This window comes from Arvicanthis niloticus, chromosome Y, assembly GCF_011762505.2.
Source record: "Arvicanthis niloticus isolate mArvNil1 chromosome Y, mArvNil1.pat.X, whole genome shotgun sequence".
NCBI classification, from domain to species: Eukaryota; Metazoa; Chordata; class Mammalia; order Rodentia; family Muridae; genus Arvicanthis; species Arvicanthis niloticus.
Genome location: NC_133431.1, coordinates 9978075 through 9996019, shown reverse-complemented (window position 1 = coordinate 9996019; position 17945 = coordinate 9978075). Strand labels below are relative to the sequence as shown.

Here is a 17945-nt window from a genome sequence, read left to right as displayed (position 1 = left end):
TTTTGGTATCAGTCCCTTTGGATTTACACCCAAATGAGGAACTGGTAAAAGTTTAACACATGATTGACATTGTTTAACAATTTGTCTAGCTTGTTCTCTGGTAATTTTAAACATAACTTTTAAAGTTTTAGAATTAAGGTGATGTACCTCATGAGCCTTTATGGCCTGATCCAAATTGGATTTCTGATTTGATAAAGTCACTGCAGCTATATGAGTAGCTAGTTCTGCCTTGGTATTTTCTTCAAAAAGAGGACCTGGTAGCCCTGGCTAACGTGGAACTCACTCTGTAGACCAGGCTGGCCTTGAACTCAGAAATCTGCCTGCCTCTGCCTCTCAAGTGCTGGGATTAAAGGTGTGTGCCACCACTGCCCGGCCTAATCCAAGTTAGATAATCTCTTCTTCGATTTTTACTAATCCTTTCCCTGGGGGAAAATCCAGAGTTTATCATTTGAGCCGTGATTACTTCATTAGGGCTGCACATAATCAATCCCAACTAGGATAACAGATCTCTGCCCCAGAGATTAATAGGAAGGCATGAGATGACATAGGGTTGTATATTTCCTGTATTTCCTTCTTTATCTTTCCACATCAGCCCCTTAGAGCTTTGTAGTGTGTTTTGACTTTGGCCAATACCCCTTAAATTGGTTAAGGTTGGGATCAGAGGCCAGGTGGCAGGCCAATCACTTTGTTTAGTAGTTACATCAGCTCTTGTGTCAAACAAGCTTGGGAATGCCTTTTCATACAGCCAAATTGTCATTATAGTTTTTTGTTTAACTATAGGCTATATAACCCAGTATGCATCAGAGGAACCAAAGCCTTGATCCCCTCTTTTATGATTCTTATATTTGTGATTAGTAGGGTACAATGGAAGTAACAATAGTTGAGCTATCCTCTTTCCTGTAGGAATGGTGACTATATTTTGAATTCCTTGTTCCATTACCTTAATCTCACCTTGATAATCATTATCTATAACTCCAGGAAAAATCTGTAGTCCCTGCGTAGTAGCACTGCTTCTTCCCACTATCAGGCCAAACACATTTGGATAGAGTGGTCCAAACACTCCAGTGGGTAAGGCCTGAGGTCCCATTTCTGGGGTTAATACTGTGTGGGTGGCAGAACTGAGGTCAAGTCCTGCGCTTCCTGGTGTTGCTTGACTAAGTTCAGAAAGGGATTGGTGTTTTCCGGTAGGACACTGACTGCTCCATAAGCCTGGAGCTGGCCCCTGTTCCCGTTTCCCTGATAATGGGAAAGGGTGTTACCTTGTGTGTCTTGTTTAGACCTAAAATCACTAGCCCAATGCCTTCCATATGTGCAAAGTGGGCAGAGCCCAGGCTGTTTTCCAGACTGTCTCTGGCTTAACTCATTTTCTACCTAGCAATCTTTTGCAAAGTATTCAGGCTTGCCACATTTAAAACATACCTTTCTGTCTTTACTTGCATGGCAGCTGCCATAGCTAATCCCTGTTGGTAAGAGGGACCTATGTCAGAACAGAGTCTGATATACCCCCTAAGGTCTGTCTTTTTCCTATAAGGTCTAATGGCCGCTTGGCAGGCAGGGTTAGCATTTTCATATGCAAGTTGTTTCACATAATCTATGCCTGCCTCTGCATTACCAAAATTCCTCCCTGCTGTTGTCATTAATCAATGAACAAAGTCAGAAATTTGCTCATCAGGCCCTTGCCTGACTGTTGTTAAAGATGCACCAGGGTCTCCCTTTACTGGAAGTTTACCCCAAGCCTTCATGGCTGCATTTTGAATTTGAGCATATAAACCTGGGTCATATTGCATCTGGTTATCACTAGAAGCAAATTGCCCTTCTCCTTAAGTCCTGATACTTTTTTTCTAACTCTATCAGTTGTTTAAGGGTAGAAATGTTGTCCTGTAACTCCGTTTTGGTATCTACAACCATTGTCTCCATTGGGGGAGCACTTGGAGGTGGAGACACATAGGGAGAGGGCATTTCAGCTTCATAAAATTTGACTTCCTCTTCCTCTTGGTCAGCACAATCTGGCTCTGACAAATTATTATCAACCTTTGGTTGTATTTTGGATTCTAACTTATGATTCCTTTTATTTCGAGCAAAAAAGACAGCATTCAAGAACAAAAGCAGAAAATTAACACATGTGAGCAACAAACAAAACTAAAACAGAGAGTTGAATTCAGGCTGACTAATTTCTTGTCCCATTTTCATTACCTTTTCTGAAGCAAACCAAAACAGAGAGTTGGATTCAGGTTGACTAATTTTTTGTCCCATTTCTGTTGGGAGCTGACTCTTAGCAGAAAGCGGCTATCAGCTTTGCAGCCATCTTGAGCCATATACCCTTACATGAGACTTGTATTACAATAGCCTACAACAGCTGAGCACACTCTGATAACATCTTGGTTTAGATACCCAGGACTTTCTTGGGTGTGTGAGATTAAAGGTGTGTGAGATTAAAGGTGTGTGACTTAAGAGTGTGACCTAGAGATCAGATTTAGAGACAAGTCCTAAGGGCATGATTAAAGGTGTGACTTAGAGGCGTGGCTTAGAAGTGACACATATAAAAGGCAGAGGCAGACAGCAGAGAATCAGACACTTCAGAGAGTACAACTTGGAGTAGGAATTAGGAATTAGGTAGCAGGCACTTGGAAGAGAACTTGGAAGAAGTAACTTGGAACTTGGAGGCACTAGGAACTAGGAACTAGGGACTAGGAACTTAGGACTTGGGACTTGGAGAGAAGAAAAGAGACCCAGTGAGGAACCTTGCTGGAAGAAGGAACTGGCAAAAATTCAGAAGTGAAATGAAGGTGATCACCCCAGGAATCTGCTGCATCGAGAAAGGTAAGTCATGTTAATGAAAATGTGGCAAGAAATTAGTGAGCCTGAACTCAACTCTCTGTTTTTATTTTTTTTTGCTTGCTGCTCATGTGTGTTAATTGTATGCTTTTGTTTCTTTGTTTGAATGCTCTCTTTCATGTTCAAAAGCACACTTTAACCTTGAGGAGTGGTAAGACTCACTGGCCAATCAATGCTTCCAAGCAGACCTGCCAATCAGACAAGGAGGCGGATTGTTCTGGATGCCAGTCTGCAAGTTCACTGTTCCTGTGCAGTCTTAAGTGGCTCTCTGTGTCCTGCTCTGAGCCCTGCTGTGGGTGCTGTGTGGAGACCTCAGGGAAGCTCTGAAATAGAATCATGGTGAGCACAGGATCACTGCCCACAATGGGTAGGGGCAGGTGGGTGAGCAGTGGGAGTTGATTTCCTGGGTTCTCTCTGGGGCTGCATGGGAAGCATCAGCCAGATGTGACCCACCTGTAAGGTCCCTGGTGATGCTCCTCACATGTTAGATCAGGAGGTGACCTCTGAGTAACTTCACTGTCATGGCTGATTCTGAATCTGCCCAAAACATTTGGACCAGTTACTTTCTTGTAGAAATGAGTGATTTCTCTGACTCTGAAGCACATATGTCCAAACCATTTTGTCTTTTGTAGTATACATTAGGAAGACAAGCATAGCTTCGCAGTGGTGGTTCACGCCTTTAATCCCAGCACTTGGGTGGCAAAGGCATGCAGATTTCTGAGTTTGAACCCAGCCTGGTCTACAGAGTGAGTTCCAGGACAGCCAGGGCTACACAGAGAAACCCTGTCTCAAAAACAAACAAACAAACAAACAAACAAGCAAAACCTGTTTTTAATGAAGACAAGCATGAATCTAACAGATCTGCTTTCATCCATTACTTGTGCTTGCTTTGTTTAATTTTTGTTAATTTTTTTCTGTTTCAGTTTTTTATGTTGCTGTATTTTTTACGTTTAGTGTTTCTTTTTCTTTATTATGTGGTAAAGGGACTTTTTTTCCAATCCATTGGGTTTTTTGGATGCTTCTTGTACATTAACAGGCATCTTCTTTGGTTTAGGAAAAGTTTCCTTTATGATTTCATTGAAACTCTTTTCTAGACCTTTGGGTTGATAGTCACCTTTCTTTATTCCAGTCATCTGTAATTTTTTCCTTCTCATATGTTGCAGAATTCCGGGTTGTTTAGGGCAAGAAAACTTTTAGTATCCACATTTTTTGACTGATGTATCCATTTTGTTTTATTCATCTTTAATGTCTGAGACTCTCTCTTCCTTTCCTGTCCAGAGAACAGTACCTTGTCTCTATAGTTGTCAGTGCCCAGGCAATTTCAATGCTCTGCTATCAGGGACTTAGCAACTGTTTAAGTCATTTTCTGCCTCCATCACCTGCTGCTGTTGTCAGGTGTACTTTATATACATGGACCACCAGCTACACAGCTCTCTCTGTTTGTTCCCTGTCTCTGTTCTCTTCACATGCCCCTCTATTCTCTTTCTCTACTCTCAGGTCTCTCTCTCTCTGCTCCCTCTCTGTCTGCCTGTCTGCAGGTCCTCTTGTGCATCTCTAGCCCTTCCCCAAGACAACATCTTTTGTACCTTATCTGTTGCATGTTTTAATTTCTCAGGACCTGATGTGATAGGACAGCTTGGATTTCTTGGTGACTTACTTTCCTGGTTGTTATTTATTATATTTCAATGTTGGTGTCTAGGCCTCTGGGTTTGAAGTGATTATTGATTTAGGTACTTATTTTTGGATTTGTCTTGTTTAGGTGGGAGTTTTGTTCCTGGGTTACTGTTTAATGTGTGGATTTGCAGAGAGCCTTGGCTGAGTGTTGCCTCTTTTACTGACCTGTTTGTTTGTTATGTTCTAGAGGGAATGTTTGCTAATGTTGAAAGCTGGAAGGGAGAAGACGTGGGCAGGAAGAGATGATCTTAGTAATCTACAAGAAGACTTTGTCATCAGTGAGGTTAGGCTGCTTCTGGTGTTTAGTACAGTACTAGAGGCAACTGTGAAAATTGAATTTGGGATAACAAATATTGTGGTAGATTTATGGAAAAGTTATTTTGTGTCCTTTTAGGCATGACATGTTGGTGAACAGGAACTAACTGCCCAAGTGGGGGCTATGATACAGGAATGAGGCAGGAAAGGAAGGGCAAGTGGGGATTGTCTGCAGTATCTTTAGGAGGAATGCAAAAGGGGAGAGGTAATTTCCACTAGTATTCTTTTCCAATGGTGAGGGCCACTTGTATTCTGTGCCAGTTGTAAGGGCAACTGATATTATGGTTTGCAGTAACAGACAATGAAGTACGTCTTTGGATAACGTACTTGTTTTACTCTCAGGCATGGCTTGCAGGTAAACAGTAGTATCTTTTGTTAATAAGGGGCTTAGTCAAAAAGATGAGTTTATGAAGTCCAAACAACTCTGTTTTTGAGATTGCACAAAGTCCATTTGAGAAGACATCCTATGACAAAACCCTCTTATCAACAGCCAGTCAAGGTACAACAGCAGGGTTTAGCTACATATAGATAACTAATAAACCTTAAAGAGGAAAAAATGGTTAGCCTGCCCATCATAGTTGTCAGAGGGTTTTATCCCCTGGTTTTTTATTGCCAATTATGCCAGATATACAATTTCTTAAAAAGAAAGTTGCTGACCTGTATGTTAATGCCCCAAGCTTGCTGTAGCTGCAATAAATACTCAGCACCCTTAGACTTGGTCTCTCAGTTTGGACCTGATGTGAGATTGACTGGTGTGAATTCTTGTTACCGAGCTCATAGTACAGACCTTTATGTATTTGCATTGCAATAGGTTCTTGGTGGTCTCTGGGGTGCCAGTAACTTGGGCACAATATCTTGGTGCATGGACTGGAACCCTGAAACCCTCAGGAATCCCAGCTGAAGGGTTGAAAGGTTGCCTGTTAAGATGTGTCATTGTTGACAGGCAGTGGTGGTGGACAACTTTAATCTCCGCACTTAAGAGGTGGAGGCAGGTGGATTTCTGAGTTCGAGGCCAGCCTGGTCTAAAAAGTGAGTTTCAGGACAGCCAGGGCTACACAGAGAAACCCTGTCTCGGAAAACATCAAAACAAAACAAAACAAAACAAAAAACCCCCCAAAACAAAAACATATACATTACTAATATTTTCATCTGTTCATTTTTAACTGTTAAAACGCATTTCCTTTTAGTAAAATTTAATTAATTTTGCTGTTTAAACTGGATCACTTTATATTTATGCAAGATGAATACAGAACTGCAGTGAATGTATAATTCTTTCTAGGAACTTCAGTAATTAACTGTGAGTTCATTCTATCATTTTTGTTTCCTGCTTTATTTTTGTAGCAGAGTGAGGTTCTTAACATGTAACTTTTGCTGTTCTGAAACTCATTGCATAGACCGTGCTGGCATTCAGCTCAATGATATCCACCTGCCTGTACCTCTGTGATTAAAGACATGAGCAAATACACACAGCTTGCCCATCATTTTTGTAGTTAGTAATTGTTCATACAGCTTTTCAGATGTGTGCTCAGTACAGTTGATCTGTTTCCCCCTGCATATCCCTCTCAGTTGCCATTTGTGTTGCAAGGCTATGTCCTATTCTAAGGGTTCAGGAGTGACACAGGTGAACTCTGTGTCAGGGGTTCAAGTGTCAATGTTTCAAGTTTCTTCTAAACTGACATGGTGATTATAATTTGTGTGTCAGCAAATAAGTGGAGGAATCATGTGAATTATAAGATTATATTGTCTAGGAAGCATGCCTTTACTTTGCAGTAATGTCTGTATCAGGCTTTGTGTTGTACACATGTATGTGATATTTTAGGAAACAGTGAGTTTCGATGATGTGCACGTGAACTTCACTGAGGAAGAGTGGAATTTGCTGGATCCTTCCCAGAAGAAACTTTACAAAGATGTGATGCTTGAGACCTACTGGAACCTCACTGCTATTGGTAAGACTGTGAATTTTCTTTTGCTTTTCAATATAAAAGAAATGTTTCTGAGTTATTGATGATTGTTTCTTATTTCAATAGAGAACAAGTAAATCAGCTTCATTGCTGTGAAAATTCAGTGTAACTTGAATTTTGCCTAATTCCAATACCATATCATTTATTTTCTGGTACCTTGGTTTCAGGCTATAATTTGGAAGACCATCATACTGAAGAACAACTACATCAAACTTCTAGAAGTCATGAAAGGTAATTTTAATATTTAAGCTAATACAAATACGCCTGTGAGGAAATTTTACTATGATCTGGAAGCTTTAAAGTAAAGCAAGTGTGTAAAATTTCAGTCCTTTTATTGTAGCTATGATTTTAATATTCTCCCAAGACTATGTACCTTAATGTCAGTTATCTGATTGGTGTTTCCAAGGCAATTCCATAAGAAAGAATAGAAGGAAACAATGCCTTAAGAGATTCCTTTATTTGATTTGTATCTCCATTAGAACTATGTTGTGGAACTACCAATTTGTATAGTCTCATAACATTTAGATGTTGCACATTGAATAGTGATAAACATGTATCCATAACCTTCTAATAAGCAAATACTCTATGATAAAGTTGGTGATACTCATATTCTTGTAGTGAAACTTTTTAGTTTATGACGAGGTCAAGAATGTTGTCCTGGAGAAACAATAATCATGTCTGCAATGAACAAAAAGTCAATGTGTGTGAATTCAATGTGGAAAACTTTCATTTGTTCTTCCTTTTTAATGGGTGTATCAGTTGTCAGAATGAATGAAACCCTGTGAGCATAGAGATACTAAAAGAAACATCTATCTAGTACAGAACAATGAGATGATATGTAATATTCTGCCTTTGGTAGATTTTCTGAATATGATAAATGTTTGCAATTAATTGGTTAACAGACTTTACTGGGAATAACCCCAAAGTCACACTGCAGAAAATCTCTGTGGGTACTAGAAATATGTAAATTCTTTTGTTAAACCTTGGTTCACAGTGCTACTGTTGTGTGATGCACACTACAGGAAAAACTAAGAATGCAATCAGTGTTTTAATGCTCTGAGTTGTCCCATATTTCTTATGACATGTTAAAACAACATAAAGAAATCTCATATAGAAAAATGATGTTATAAATGTGAGCTATGTAATAAATGTTCCCATCATCACAGGAATTTTCAAAGAGGTAATGCAACCCGCAGTGAGAAAGTACATCCATGAACATCAAAGCAATAAAACCTTAAGATTTGAGTGTTTTTTATTATTAGACGAACTGTAAAATTTATTCATATTCTAAAATGATTGATCAGGCTAATGAATTTGGTAAACCTTTCACATGTGCCCATTCCTGTTGCAGACATGAAAGAAGTTATATGGGAGAGAAAGCATATGAATGTAATCAATGTGGTAAAGCATTTTCAAGTCACAATCATCTCCAAAGACATAAAATAATACATACTGGAGAGAAACCTTATGAATGTAATCAATGTGGTAAAACCTCTTCATTTCACAGTTGTCTCCAAATCCATAAAAGACCACATACTGGAGAGAAACCTTATGAATGCAATCAATGTGGTAAAGGCTTTACACAACAAAGTCATCTCCAAATCCATAAAAGAACACATACTGGAGAGAAACCTTATGAATGCAATCAGTGTGGTAAAGGCTTTACACAACAAAGTTCCCTCCAAATCCATAAAAGAACACATACTGGAGAGAAACCTTATGAATGTAATCAATGTGGTAAACACTTTACACAACAAAGTCATCTCCAAATCCATAAAAGAACACATACTGGAGAGAAACCTTATGAATGCAATCAATGTGGTAAAGGCTTTACACAACAAAGTTCCCTCCAAATCCATAAAAGAACACATACTGGAGAGAAACCTTATGAATGTAATCAGTGTGGTAAAGCCTTTTCAGATCACAGTAATCTCAAAAGACATAAAAGAACACATACTGGAGAGAAACCTTATGAATGCAATCAATGTGGCACTATCGAGTCATCTCTAATATCATAACAGAACACATACCAGAGAGAGACCTTATGAATGTGGTCAGTGTGATAACGCCTTTTCATGTGACAGTAGTCTCCAAAAACATAAAAGAACACACATTGGAGATAAACATTATGACTGTAATCAATGTGGTAAAGGCTTTACAAAACAAAACATAAAAGAACCCATATTGGACCGAACTATGAATGTAATCATTGTGCTAAAGCCTTTGCATGTCCCACTAGTCTCAAAAACATAAAAGATCCCATATTGGAAGAAACCACATGAATGTGATCCACGTGGTAAAGACTTTTCACAACTTTAGCATCTCTATTATTATAAAAGAACAGGAACAGGGGGGAACCTCATGAATGTAATCAGTGTTGTAAAGCATTTGCAAGTCACAGTCATCTGCAGTGACAGGAGAGATCACATACCAGAAAGAAAACTGCTTGAATACTCACAATGTGGTAAAGCCTTTGCATGTCATAGATCTTTACACATACACAAATGAATCACACTGGAGAGAAGCCTCATTAATGTAATCACTGTGGAAAAACTGACAATTCACTTTTATCTGCGATGCATAATGGAACACATTCAAGAGAATGACTCAGTGTCATCAAGGTGTTAAGCCCTTGCATCACATGCATCACATGTATCGCCTGATACATAAAAGAACACAAACTGCAGAGAAATTGAATGAATGACATGAATGAGGAAAAGTCTATGCATGACAATGTTCTCTTCAAATACTTCAAGTAACACTGTTTTTAGAGAAACCTTATGAATGTGACAAAGGTGGAGAAGCCTGTGCCTATCACTGTAGTCTCCAAAGACATAAAAGACCACAAATTGGACAGAAATCTTGTGAATGTCCTCAAGTTGGAAAGTCCTTTACATGCCACAGTATTCTCTGAATACAAAAGTCAACACATACTAGAGAGAAACCTTCTGAAAGTAATCAGTGGTAAAGCATCTGCATGTCCTAATCGTATTTAAAGGCATGAAAGAATGTATAGTAAGAATGAACGGTGGTGATTTGAATATGCTTGTCTCTAAGAAGTGACAATGTTAGTGTGTTTGGCCTTGTGAGAGTAGATATTACTGTTTTGAAGGAAGTGAACTCCTATGGTGGTGGTCTTTGGAGCTCTGGCCAGTAAAAAACAGACTCTCCAAACACTCAGCTGGAAGACAGTCTCTTCGTGACTGCCCTCTCATTAAAATGCAGAACTCTCAGCTCCTTCTCCAGCATCATGGCTGCCTGCATGCTGACATTCTTCCTGCTATGTTGGTCATGAACTAAATACTTGAAAGTGTAAGACAGACCCAGTTAACTATTTGCCTTTAAAACAGTTGTCTTGGTCACAATGTCTCTTCTTAGCAATAGATATTCTATCTGAGAAAGAAGTTGGTACCCCAGATTTAACTATTTTTATTGGTAGGCCTGACCATGCTTTTGTTGGAAGCAATGTGGATTTTTAGACTTTTGATTTGTACATGTACTAAGTGGAACTTCATGGGCCATGCTATTCGAACACATATGTACTAAGGGTGGTTTGAACTTTGTATATAGTTTTTTAATGCTTTGCTGAAGAATGTTGTTGTCTTTTGCTCTCATCTGAAAATAAAGAGGTTTATTTTGTTAATTGCATTGACAAAGGAAGTCTCAGGAAAGCCAATCATAGCCTTTGGCCTGTGTTTACTCTCATGGTGATTGTTTTGATCATGCTTAGTAATCTTAGAAAGGAAAAATATGAAATGTTAGCTTCAAAGAGAAAATCTCACCAGGAAGTTGAATGAAGCTAAATCCTGTGATCAAAGATACACAATGGTATTAAAGAAATGTTGATATTATGGCAAGATTCCATCCATCTACACATATGGATGTGAAATTGTGTGGATGAGAACTGTATAATGTTATGCATTATTATTAACTGGTTTATTGTTTTTATGTGGACATAAGGAAATACAAGTATGTGTCAAATTGAGAATTGATGGATTGTGATTACTATACTGGGTTTTCAATTTAAAGTCTAAAAGGATATAGGATATACTTAGGTCCAGGAATGGTGATACACACCTTAAATCCCAGGAGATGAACATCAAGCAGATCTGTGATTCAAGTCACCCTAGTACAGAACAAGTTTTAGGTAATGAAAAGCTTAGGTATGGGCAAAGTGTTACACACGTATTACTCAACATACAGAAGACAGAGCCATGCAGATCTGAGTTCAAGGTTCATCTACAGAGCAAGTTCAAGGACAGCTGAGCTTAGGCAGTGAAGTTGTTGAAAAATAGAAAGCTGGTGATGAAGCAATAGAAGGGGCTATGTTACAGCCCCAGCAAGCAGAGGAACTCAGCTGGTTTGTCCATGTGGCTCTGCTTTAAGAGGCAAAAACAGAAGGGACAACTGAGACAACTGAAGCTGGTTGGCTGTAGTTAAAAAGAATTAGTGGGGATGAAGAAGAAACCAGAATCACTGAGGTGACATCTTCTGGTAAGTGTTTTCTGAGAGGAGAAAGAAGTTGTATTCCAGAGGTAGCCAAGGTTGTCCCTTGTGGTGCAGCTTGACTCAGTCCTATGTAAGACTCACCCAGGTGGCACTAGTTTTAAGTCATGAATGTTTCATGCAGTGCAGCTAAGGCTTGGCACCATGAAGAGAGCATGAGAGGAACATAGTGAAGACTGTTTGTCACAGAAGAACCCAGCATGTTGAAGATGTAAGTCCTGTGGGATGAGCAGAAAGAACAGCAGCGGGAGTTGAATGGAGTCAAGCAGAACCTAGTGTACGATAGAGGGAAGAACTGGAGACGAGACCCAGCTTCTTTTGAGGAGGGCAGAAGATCATCTGTGGATCCCAGATACTGAAACAAGAAGCTGTAATTTTGAAGTTATTTTGCAGACCCCAAGAGTTTTAGGTTACAGAACTGTGGGATACTTTCTCAGGAAAACTACTTTCAGAAAATATAATCAGCCAAAGAGAACGAATTGTGTTGCAGTGAGCAGAGCAGAAAGGAGTTGGAGATCTGAATAACACTTTTTCATCAGACATGGAGATGCAGAGTTTGGAGATTGCCTTGCTGGCTTTTTGTCTTCTTTGTCCCAGTATTTCCTCACAATGGTGATTAGGAATGGTGAACTATATCCTGTGAATTTGGATGGATATTATGTGCTTTATTTTTGAAAGTATAGGGGATTGTAGTTACATGATTGGAATGGCCTCAGAAGAGACTTTGAACTTTGGATTTTTAACATTTATGAGACTGGTATAGATGATGGAACCTTTTAATTTAAACCTCTCATATTTTATATTGAAGACCCCCATACTCGGGAGACCCTTCCTCAAGCCTCCGGAATCGCGACCACTCAAAGATCACAAGAAACCATACCTGGATGCAATCAGCAGAGGTTTATTAGGGAAAGAGCTGGCAGCCAGCGGTCTGACCAGGTACTCGCGCTGGAGTCAAGGTCCGACCCCCTTGGCCAGTCCTTGGAGGGTTTTAAAGGGAAAAACCACAAACCAGGGGAGTGGGATGGGGTTGTTAAAGATACAAAACATGAAAACAGTGGAACAATTCAGAGGTATTCACTCTAAATGATTAGTGTCATGTGGAAATCGCCCTGCATTCTTCTCAAAAATGTGGTTTTTACCATGCCATTGTGCCCTATCCGGCCATTTCAGATTGCTATCTTTACTTTTTCCGGCTATAGGGCTAGGGCCCCACCTAGGTGGTAGCATCTTTATCTGTAATCAGGAATGTCTTCCTGCCTTGGGCGAGGCTTGAGGAATGTAATCCAGCAAGTGTCCTTCACCTGGAATGTGAAGGCCTGAAATCTTATTTTCAGTTCTGTAAGGCAAAAAATCTACACATATTTCATAAAATGGCCTTTATAATTTTTCACTCTACAATACTATGCTATTTTTAAATATGGTCCCTATACAATCATGTGTTTGCACAATCATATGTGGGCCAGGCAGTGGAATGTGGTAGTATAAATATGCTTGTCTAAGGGAGTGGGAGGAAGTTATTATGAGATGTGGCCTTGTTGGAGGAAGTGCATCACTGTGAGGTTGGCCTTTGAAGTTTGACCCAGCCCACAATGGACCCTCCTACTAGCTCCCTGGCAGACAGTCTCTTCCTCGCTGCCTTTGGATCAAGATGCAGAACTCTCAGCTTCTTCCCAAGCATCATGTTTTCTTGCATACCTGCCTTGCTTCCTGCTATGATGAAAAAGGACTAAATCTCTGAAACTGTAAGCCAGTCCCAATTAAACTGTTGCTTTTATAGGAGTTTCCTTGTTCATGATTTCTCTTCATAGCAATGGAAACACTAAGATAGAAACCCTGTGAGTGTATTTAATATGGTCAAGCCTTTGCACAATTCTCTAGTCTTGATTCTCATGAAAGACTACATGCTAGAGTCTAAGCACGCCCCCTGTGACAGAGGACATGACTCCAGTGACACAGGACATGCCTCCTGAGTCTTAAACATGCCCTGAACATGTTCCCTGTGACTCAGGACATTCCTCCAGTTACTCAGGACATTCTTCCTGAGTCTTAACCACACCCCCTGTGGCTCTGGGCAGAGTTCTAAACAAGCTTCCTGTGTCACAGGACACACTCCCCTGAGTCTTAAGCAAACTCTCTGTGACTCTGGACAAGCACCCTGATTCTTAAGCTTGCCCCACTGTGACTCAGGACACACCCTCTGTGACTCAGAACACACCTCCTGAGACTTAAGCACACCCCCTGTGTATCAGGACACACCCCCTGAGTTTTAAGCATACACACTGTGACTCAGGACATGCCCCCTCAATCTTAAACATACCTTCTGTGACTCTGGACATGCCCCTGAGTCTTAAGCATGGCCCCTATGACTCGGGACTCGCCTTCTGAGTGCTAAACATGCACCCTGTGACTCAGGACATGTTAACTGAGTTTTACACACATCCCCCTGTGTCACAGGACACACCCTTGAGTCTTAAATACACCTTCTGTGACTCAGGACACACCCACAGAGTCCTAATGGACATGTTTAGTATAATGAAGCCTTTGCACACCTCTGTAGTCTTCATCATTATGAACTATTCATACTGGACAGTGGTTACATACTGCCTTTACATCACAGGGTCCATTGAGATCCATCACAACTCAACCACAGGACAAGGGCAATGATAAGAATTTATTGTAATCAAGTCATTACTGATAAATCAGAGCCACAAAATTATACTCAGAAGCTTAGCTGCAATACCCCAGCCTCAGCCCCACTCTGAACCAGAAAGTTATATAGCTTCCAAAAGTCAAAACCACAAAGTCCTGTGCCAAGTTGCAGCTACATTTTTCTCCCAATCACATTTTTTTGTTGTTGTTGTCACTTTATGTCATATGATAAAGAATGTAGGCTGTATGGTCAACATTATCACAGCCATTTGTTCTTTTGTGGTTAGGAACATGCATTCTATTTTGAGAAATAAAACATAAATAGCAGAGTTTATTGTTAGGAATGAGGACCCCCCAAACTTGGGAAACCCTTACTCTAGTCTCGGGAAGTAATGGCCACCCACAAACTCACAAGACACCATACCAGGATGCCATCAGCAGACGTTTATTAGGGAGGAGAGTTGGCAACCAACAGTCAAACAGCTCACTTTCCCAGGAGTAGAGTTTGACAAAAGACCAGCAAGCTGAGGGGCTTTTGAAAAAGTGAAAACCATAAATCAGGGGAGTGAGAAGGGGGTGTGTATACGAGGGGTTGTCAAGGATATATAACATAAAAATAGTGGAACATTCCAGAGGAGCCCAAACCTAAATGATTCAGGATCATGTAGAAAGCACTCTGCAACCTATTCCTCACAAAAATGTGGTCTTGCCATGTCACTTGTTCAACTATTTTTTGATTAACTAGTTGATCCAATTTTTAAGTCCTTGCTTTTTGAACAGTTAACCAGTAAACAGATACTGGTGAGATGGCTCAGAAAACCAGTGTTCAAGTCCCAGCAAAGACATGGTGGCTCATGACAAATGGATCTGATGCCCTCTGCTGGCATGCAATGGTATCTGAAGAAAAAAGCCATCTAAATTAGCCATTAGAATTATCAATCAGTTAACCAGTAAAGGGCAATTTCACTTAGACAATCTTAGTATTACTTAGTGAGGTAACCTGTGGAGTGTCTAACACTTGAGTTGTTTTATTTGTTATTTAGGGGGAAAGGGCAAGGGATCTATTAAGTTCTACTTTCAGAATAATCTAGGGCAAAGAGATGGCACAATTGTTAAGAGTACTTGCTACTCTTGCAGAGGAGCAGAGTTTAGTTTGGTTACCAATTGAACCAGAATCAGAAATTTTAAGGCATATTTGGAATAATATTTAGTACACTTATCCATGGTTTCATTTACTTGCAACTATAATCCACTTCAGAAAATTGTGTGTGTGTGTTTGTGTATGTGTGTGTATTTCTGTGTGTATGTGTGTCTGTGTGTATGTTTGTGTGTGTGTGTATCAGCTCTAATCCAACAATGCTACATGGAAACTTCCAGAAAACACTCCATAAGTTTAAATCAATACTGTATGTTGTCACCACTTATCACCTCACACTGTTTTGTCAAAACGAATCATCCATCTTGCTTTATAAACTAGAATAGGGTCCAGACCTTGGGCACTTTTGACATCAGGATAGGAAGCTGAGAAAAGTAGTCATACACTTGCCTGAACCTCTTCTTGCGTCTGCAGCAGTCTGCAGTGTTTATAATTTATTGAAAAGCCTCAAGTATATGGGGATCATGAATTGCATTCAGGATTTGCTTTCAGAAATGCCATCTAGGAGCCCAATGAACAAACAGAAAAATGTACAATGGTAAACATTCTTTTAACATTCAGGTCTGACTTTGATTTTTCATTTTGCTACTTAATTCCTGTGAGAATTTAGAAGGGGTAGAGGAACCATTCTGAGCCTTGGTCTCCTTATACACAAAGGAGGATACTAGGACTTCTCTTACATGGTGACTGTGCAGATCAGCTGTGATAACCTTTATGGAGCTTAGCTCTGAGGAGATAGATATTCAGTACATCATAGCTGTTTCTATTATCCATATAAAGTTGTCCTTGACTAAATTCACATGAAAATGACAGAGGAATTGAAGGTCAGCAACAGAGTGAGCCCCAAAGACTAACTTGTGACCAACATGGCTACCTAGCAGCTTTCCACCATGCAGGACTGAATCCTCCCCGCAAAACAATGGTGAAATGGGGAGGGTATTCATAATAAAATAAATGTACCTGGCTGCTGCTTCCAGTTGTTCTTTCCTATAAAAAGAGAAATAGAGAAAGAGAAAAAGACCCATAAATGGCATGAAATAGTTAATCGTGCCCCAACGTCTGTCTTAAAGCTTCATGTAGAAGGTAAAATAGGATAAATGAAAAAAGAAACATTTTGGAACAGGATGCTAGATATGGAAGGAAACCAAGTGATGAGGCAAACTTTGCCATGTGCCCCATGGCCCTGCCACCGCCATTTTGTCCTATGCTCTCAAGTTTGTCTTAGCTGCTTATTCATCCAGGAAGTGAGTGACTGCCTTCTCAACACCAGGATCTGTCACTCAACTTAGATGGTTTGTTTTGCAGTTGAGGCAGATAAGGACACCACAACTGCCAAATGTAGTTGCGATACTCCCATCCTTCTCTACCATCATGGTCAGCAGTGTTTACTGCTGTGTTCACAGCAGCGTTATTTCATGTCTTTTCTCTCATCAGCTATGATTGTAAGCTCTGGTGTTTTGGATGTGTCAATTAAGCCTTACAACAACTCTAAGAGTAACTACTATTGTCGTACTATTTTTTTTTTCTGTTGAGAAAGTGGAGGAACAAAGAACCGCATAAGATTTCAGATGTAAAGCAGTACAGTTGTGATCACAAACCAGGCAGTGTGTCCCAACCTCTGGGATGCAGGTGAAGATGTGTCAGAGTACCACATATTCTTTCTAAAATAACCTTTTCTTCCCAGACTCAAAATGGAAAGAACAAGAGTATTGGCAGAACTGGGGTCTGTTTTTTGTTCCAGCGTGTACATGCCAGATCACATCAGGTATTAGTCTCAGTGTTCTGACACTTCAGTAAGAAAAAATGGTCATAAGAGACGAAGAAAGAGAGGTCCAAGAGAAATCACAAATGAAGACAAAATTTCTTTCTTTCTTTCTTTCTTTTTTTTTGTTTATTTGTTTTTTGAGACAGGGTTTCTCTGTATAGCCCTGGCTGTCCTGGAACTCACTCTGTAGACCAGGCTGGACTTGAACTCAGAAATCTGACTGTCTCTGCCTCCCAAGTGCTGGGATTAAAGGCTTGAGCCACCACTGTCCAGCTCAAAGGTTCATTTTTGAAAAAAGATTTTATATGACAATACAGTAAAATTCTATGTGAGGGGTGAAAAATAAATATTTCAAAAACTAAGGTCTGTTGAGAGATAAATGAAGCATCTGTTGCCAAGCTTGATGACCTGGGTTTGACCAATTTCCAGGTTCCACAGGGTAGAAGTGGAACTGACATCTGCAGCTTGCCCTCTGGCCATCACATGTACACCACGGCATCCCCCCACCAAACACACTAAGGTCACAGCCACACAGTGAATTTTGGAGACTTTCCCTCAACAGTATATGAGTTTGAACAAAATTTTCCCACATTCACCCTAACTATTGGCTCTGCCCTCACTCCAGTACTTTCTGACTTTAGGTGAGCTATGCTCTCATACTCAGCTTGAAGGTAACAGAAGAAAGTCTGTCAATGGGTTGTTTCAATGAGAGATGTTTGTTTCAATGCAATGAGAGGATGTAAAAATACTTACCAAATTTACTGGTGCCACAGACCAGCTTTTTCAACAATATTCAATGGAATACTGTAGTGTTGCAGGATACTGGAAGATGGGTCTGACACAAACTGGTCTTAAGAGGCTAGAATCACTTCTTTCATTTAAAGGTTTAAAATATATAATATACAATATATAATAATGTATAATATATATAATACATATAATATATATATATATATATATATATATATATATATATATATATTATCTGATATGAGTATACCACAATTGTTCTCTTCAGACACACCAGAAGAGAGCACCAGTCTCACAGATGGTTGTGAGCTACCATGTGGTTGCTGGTTCC

The 17945-nt window shown here is 39.9% G+C and overlaps 1 protein-coding gene across 1 annotated transcript in view; it reads left to right on the top strand.

Moving 5' to 3' along the window:
• The window catches only part of LOC143437297 (uncharacterized), a 53356-nt gene that overhangs the window by 15088 nt on the left and 20323 nt on the right, over window positions 1-17945 (top strand). Inside the window, exons 2-5 of the mRNA XM_076922105.1 lie at window positions 4697-4792; window positions 6644-6770; window positions 6953-7016; window positions 8137-8738. Coding sequence (XP_076778220.1) covers window positions 4697-4792; window positions 6644-6770; window positions 6953-7016; window positions 8137-8738 — 889 coding nt within the window. The remainder of the gene's footprint in view (window positions 1-4696; window positions 4793-6643; window positions 6771-6952; window positions 7017-8136; window positions 8739-17945) is intronic.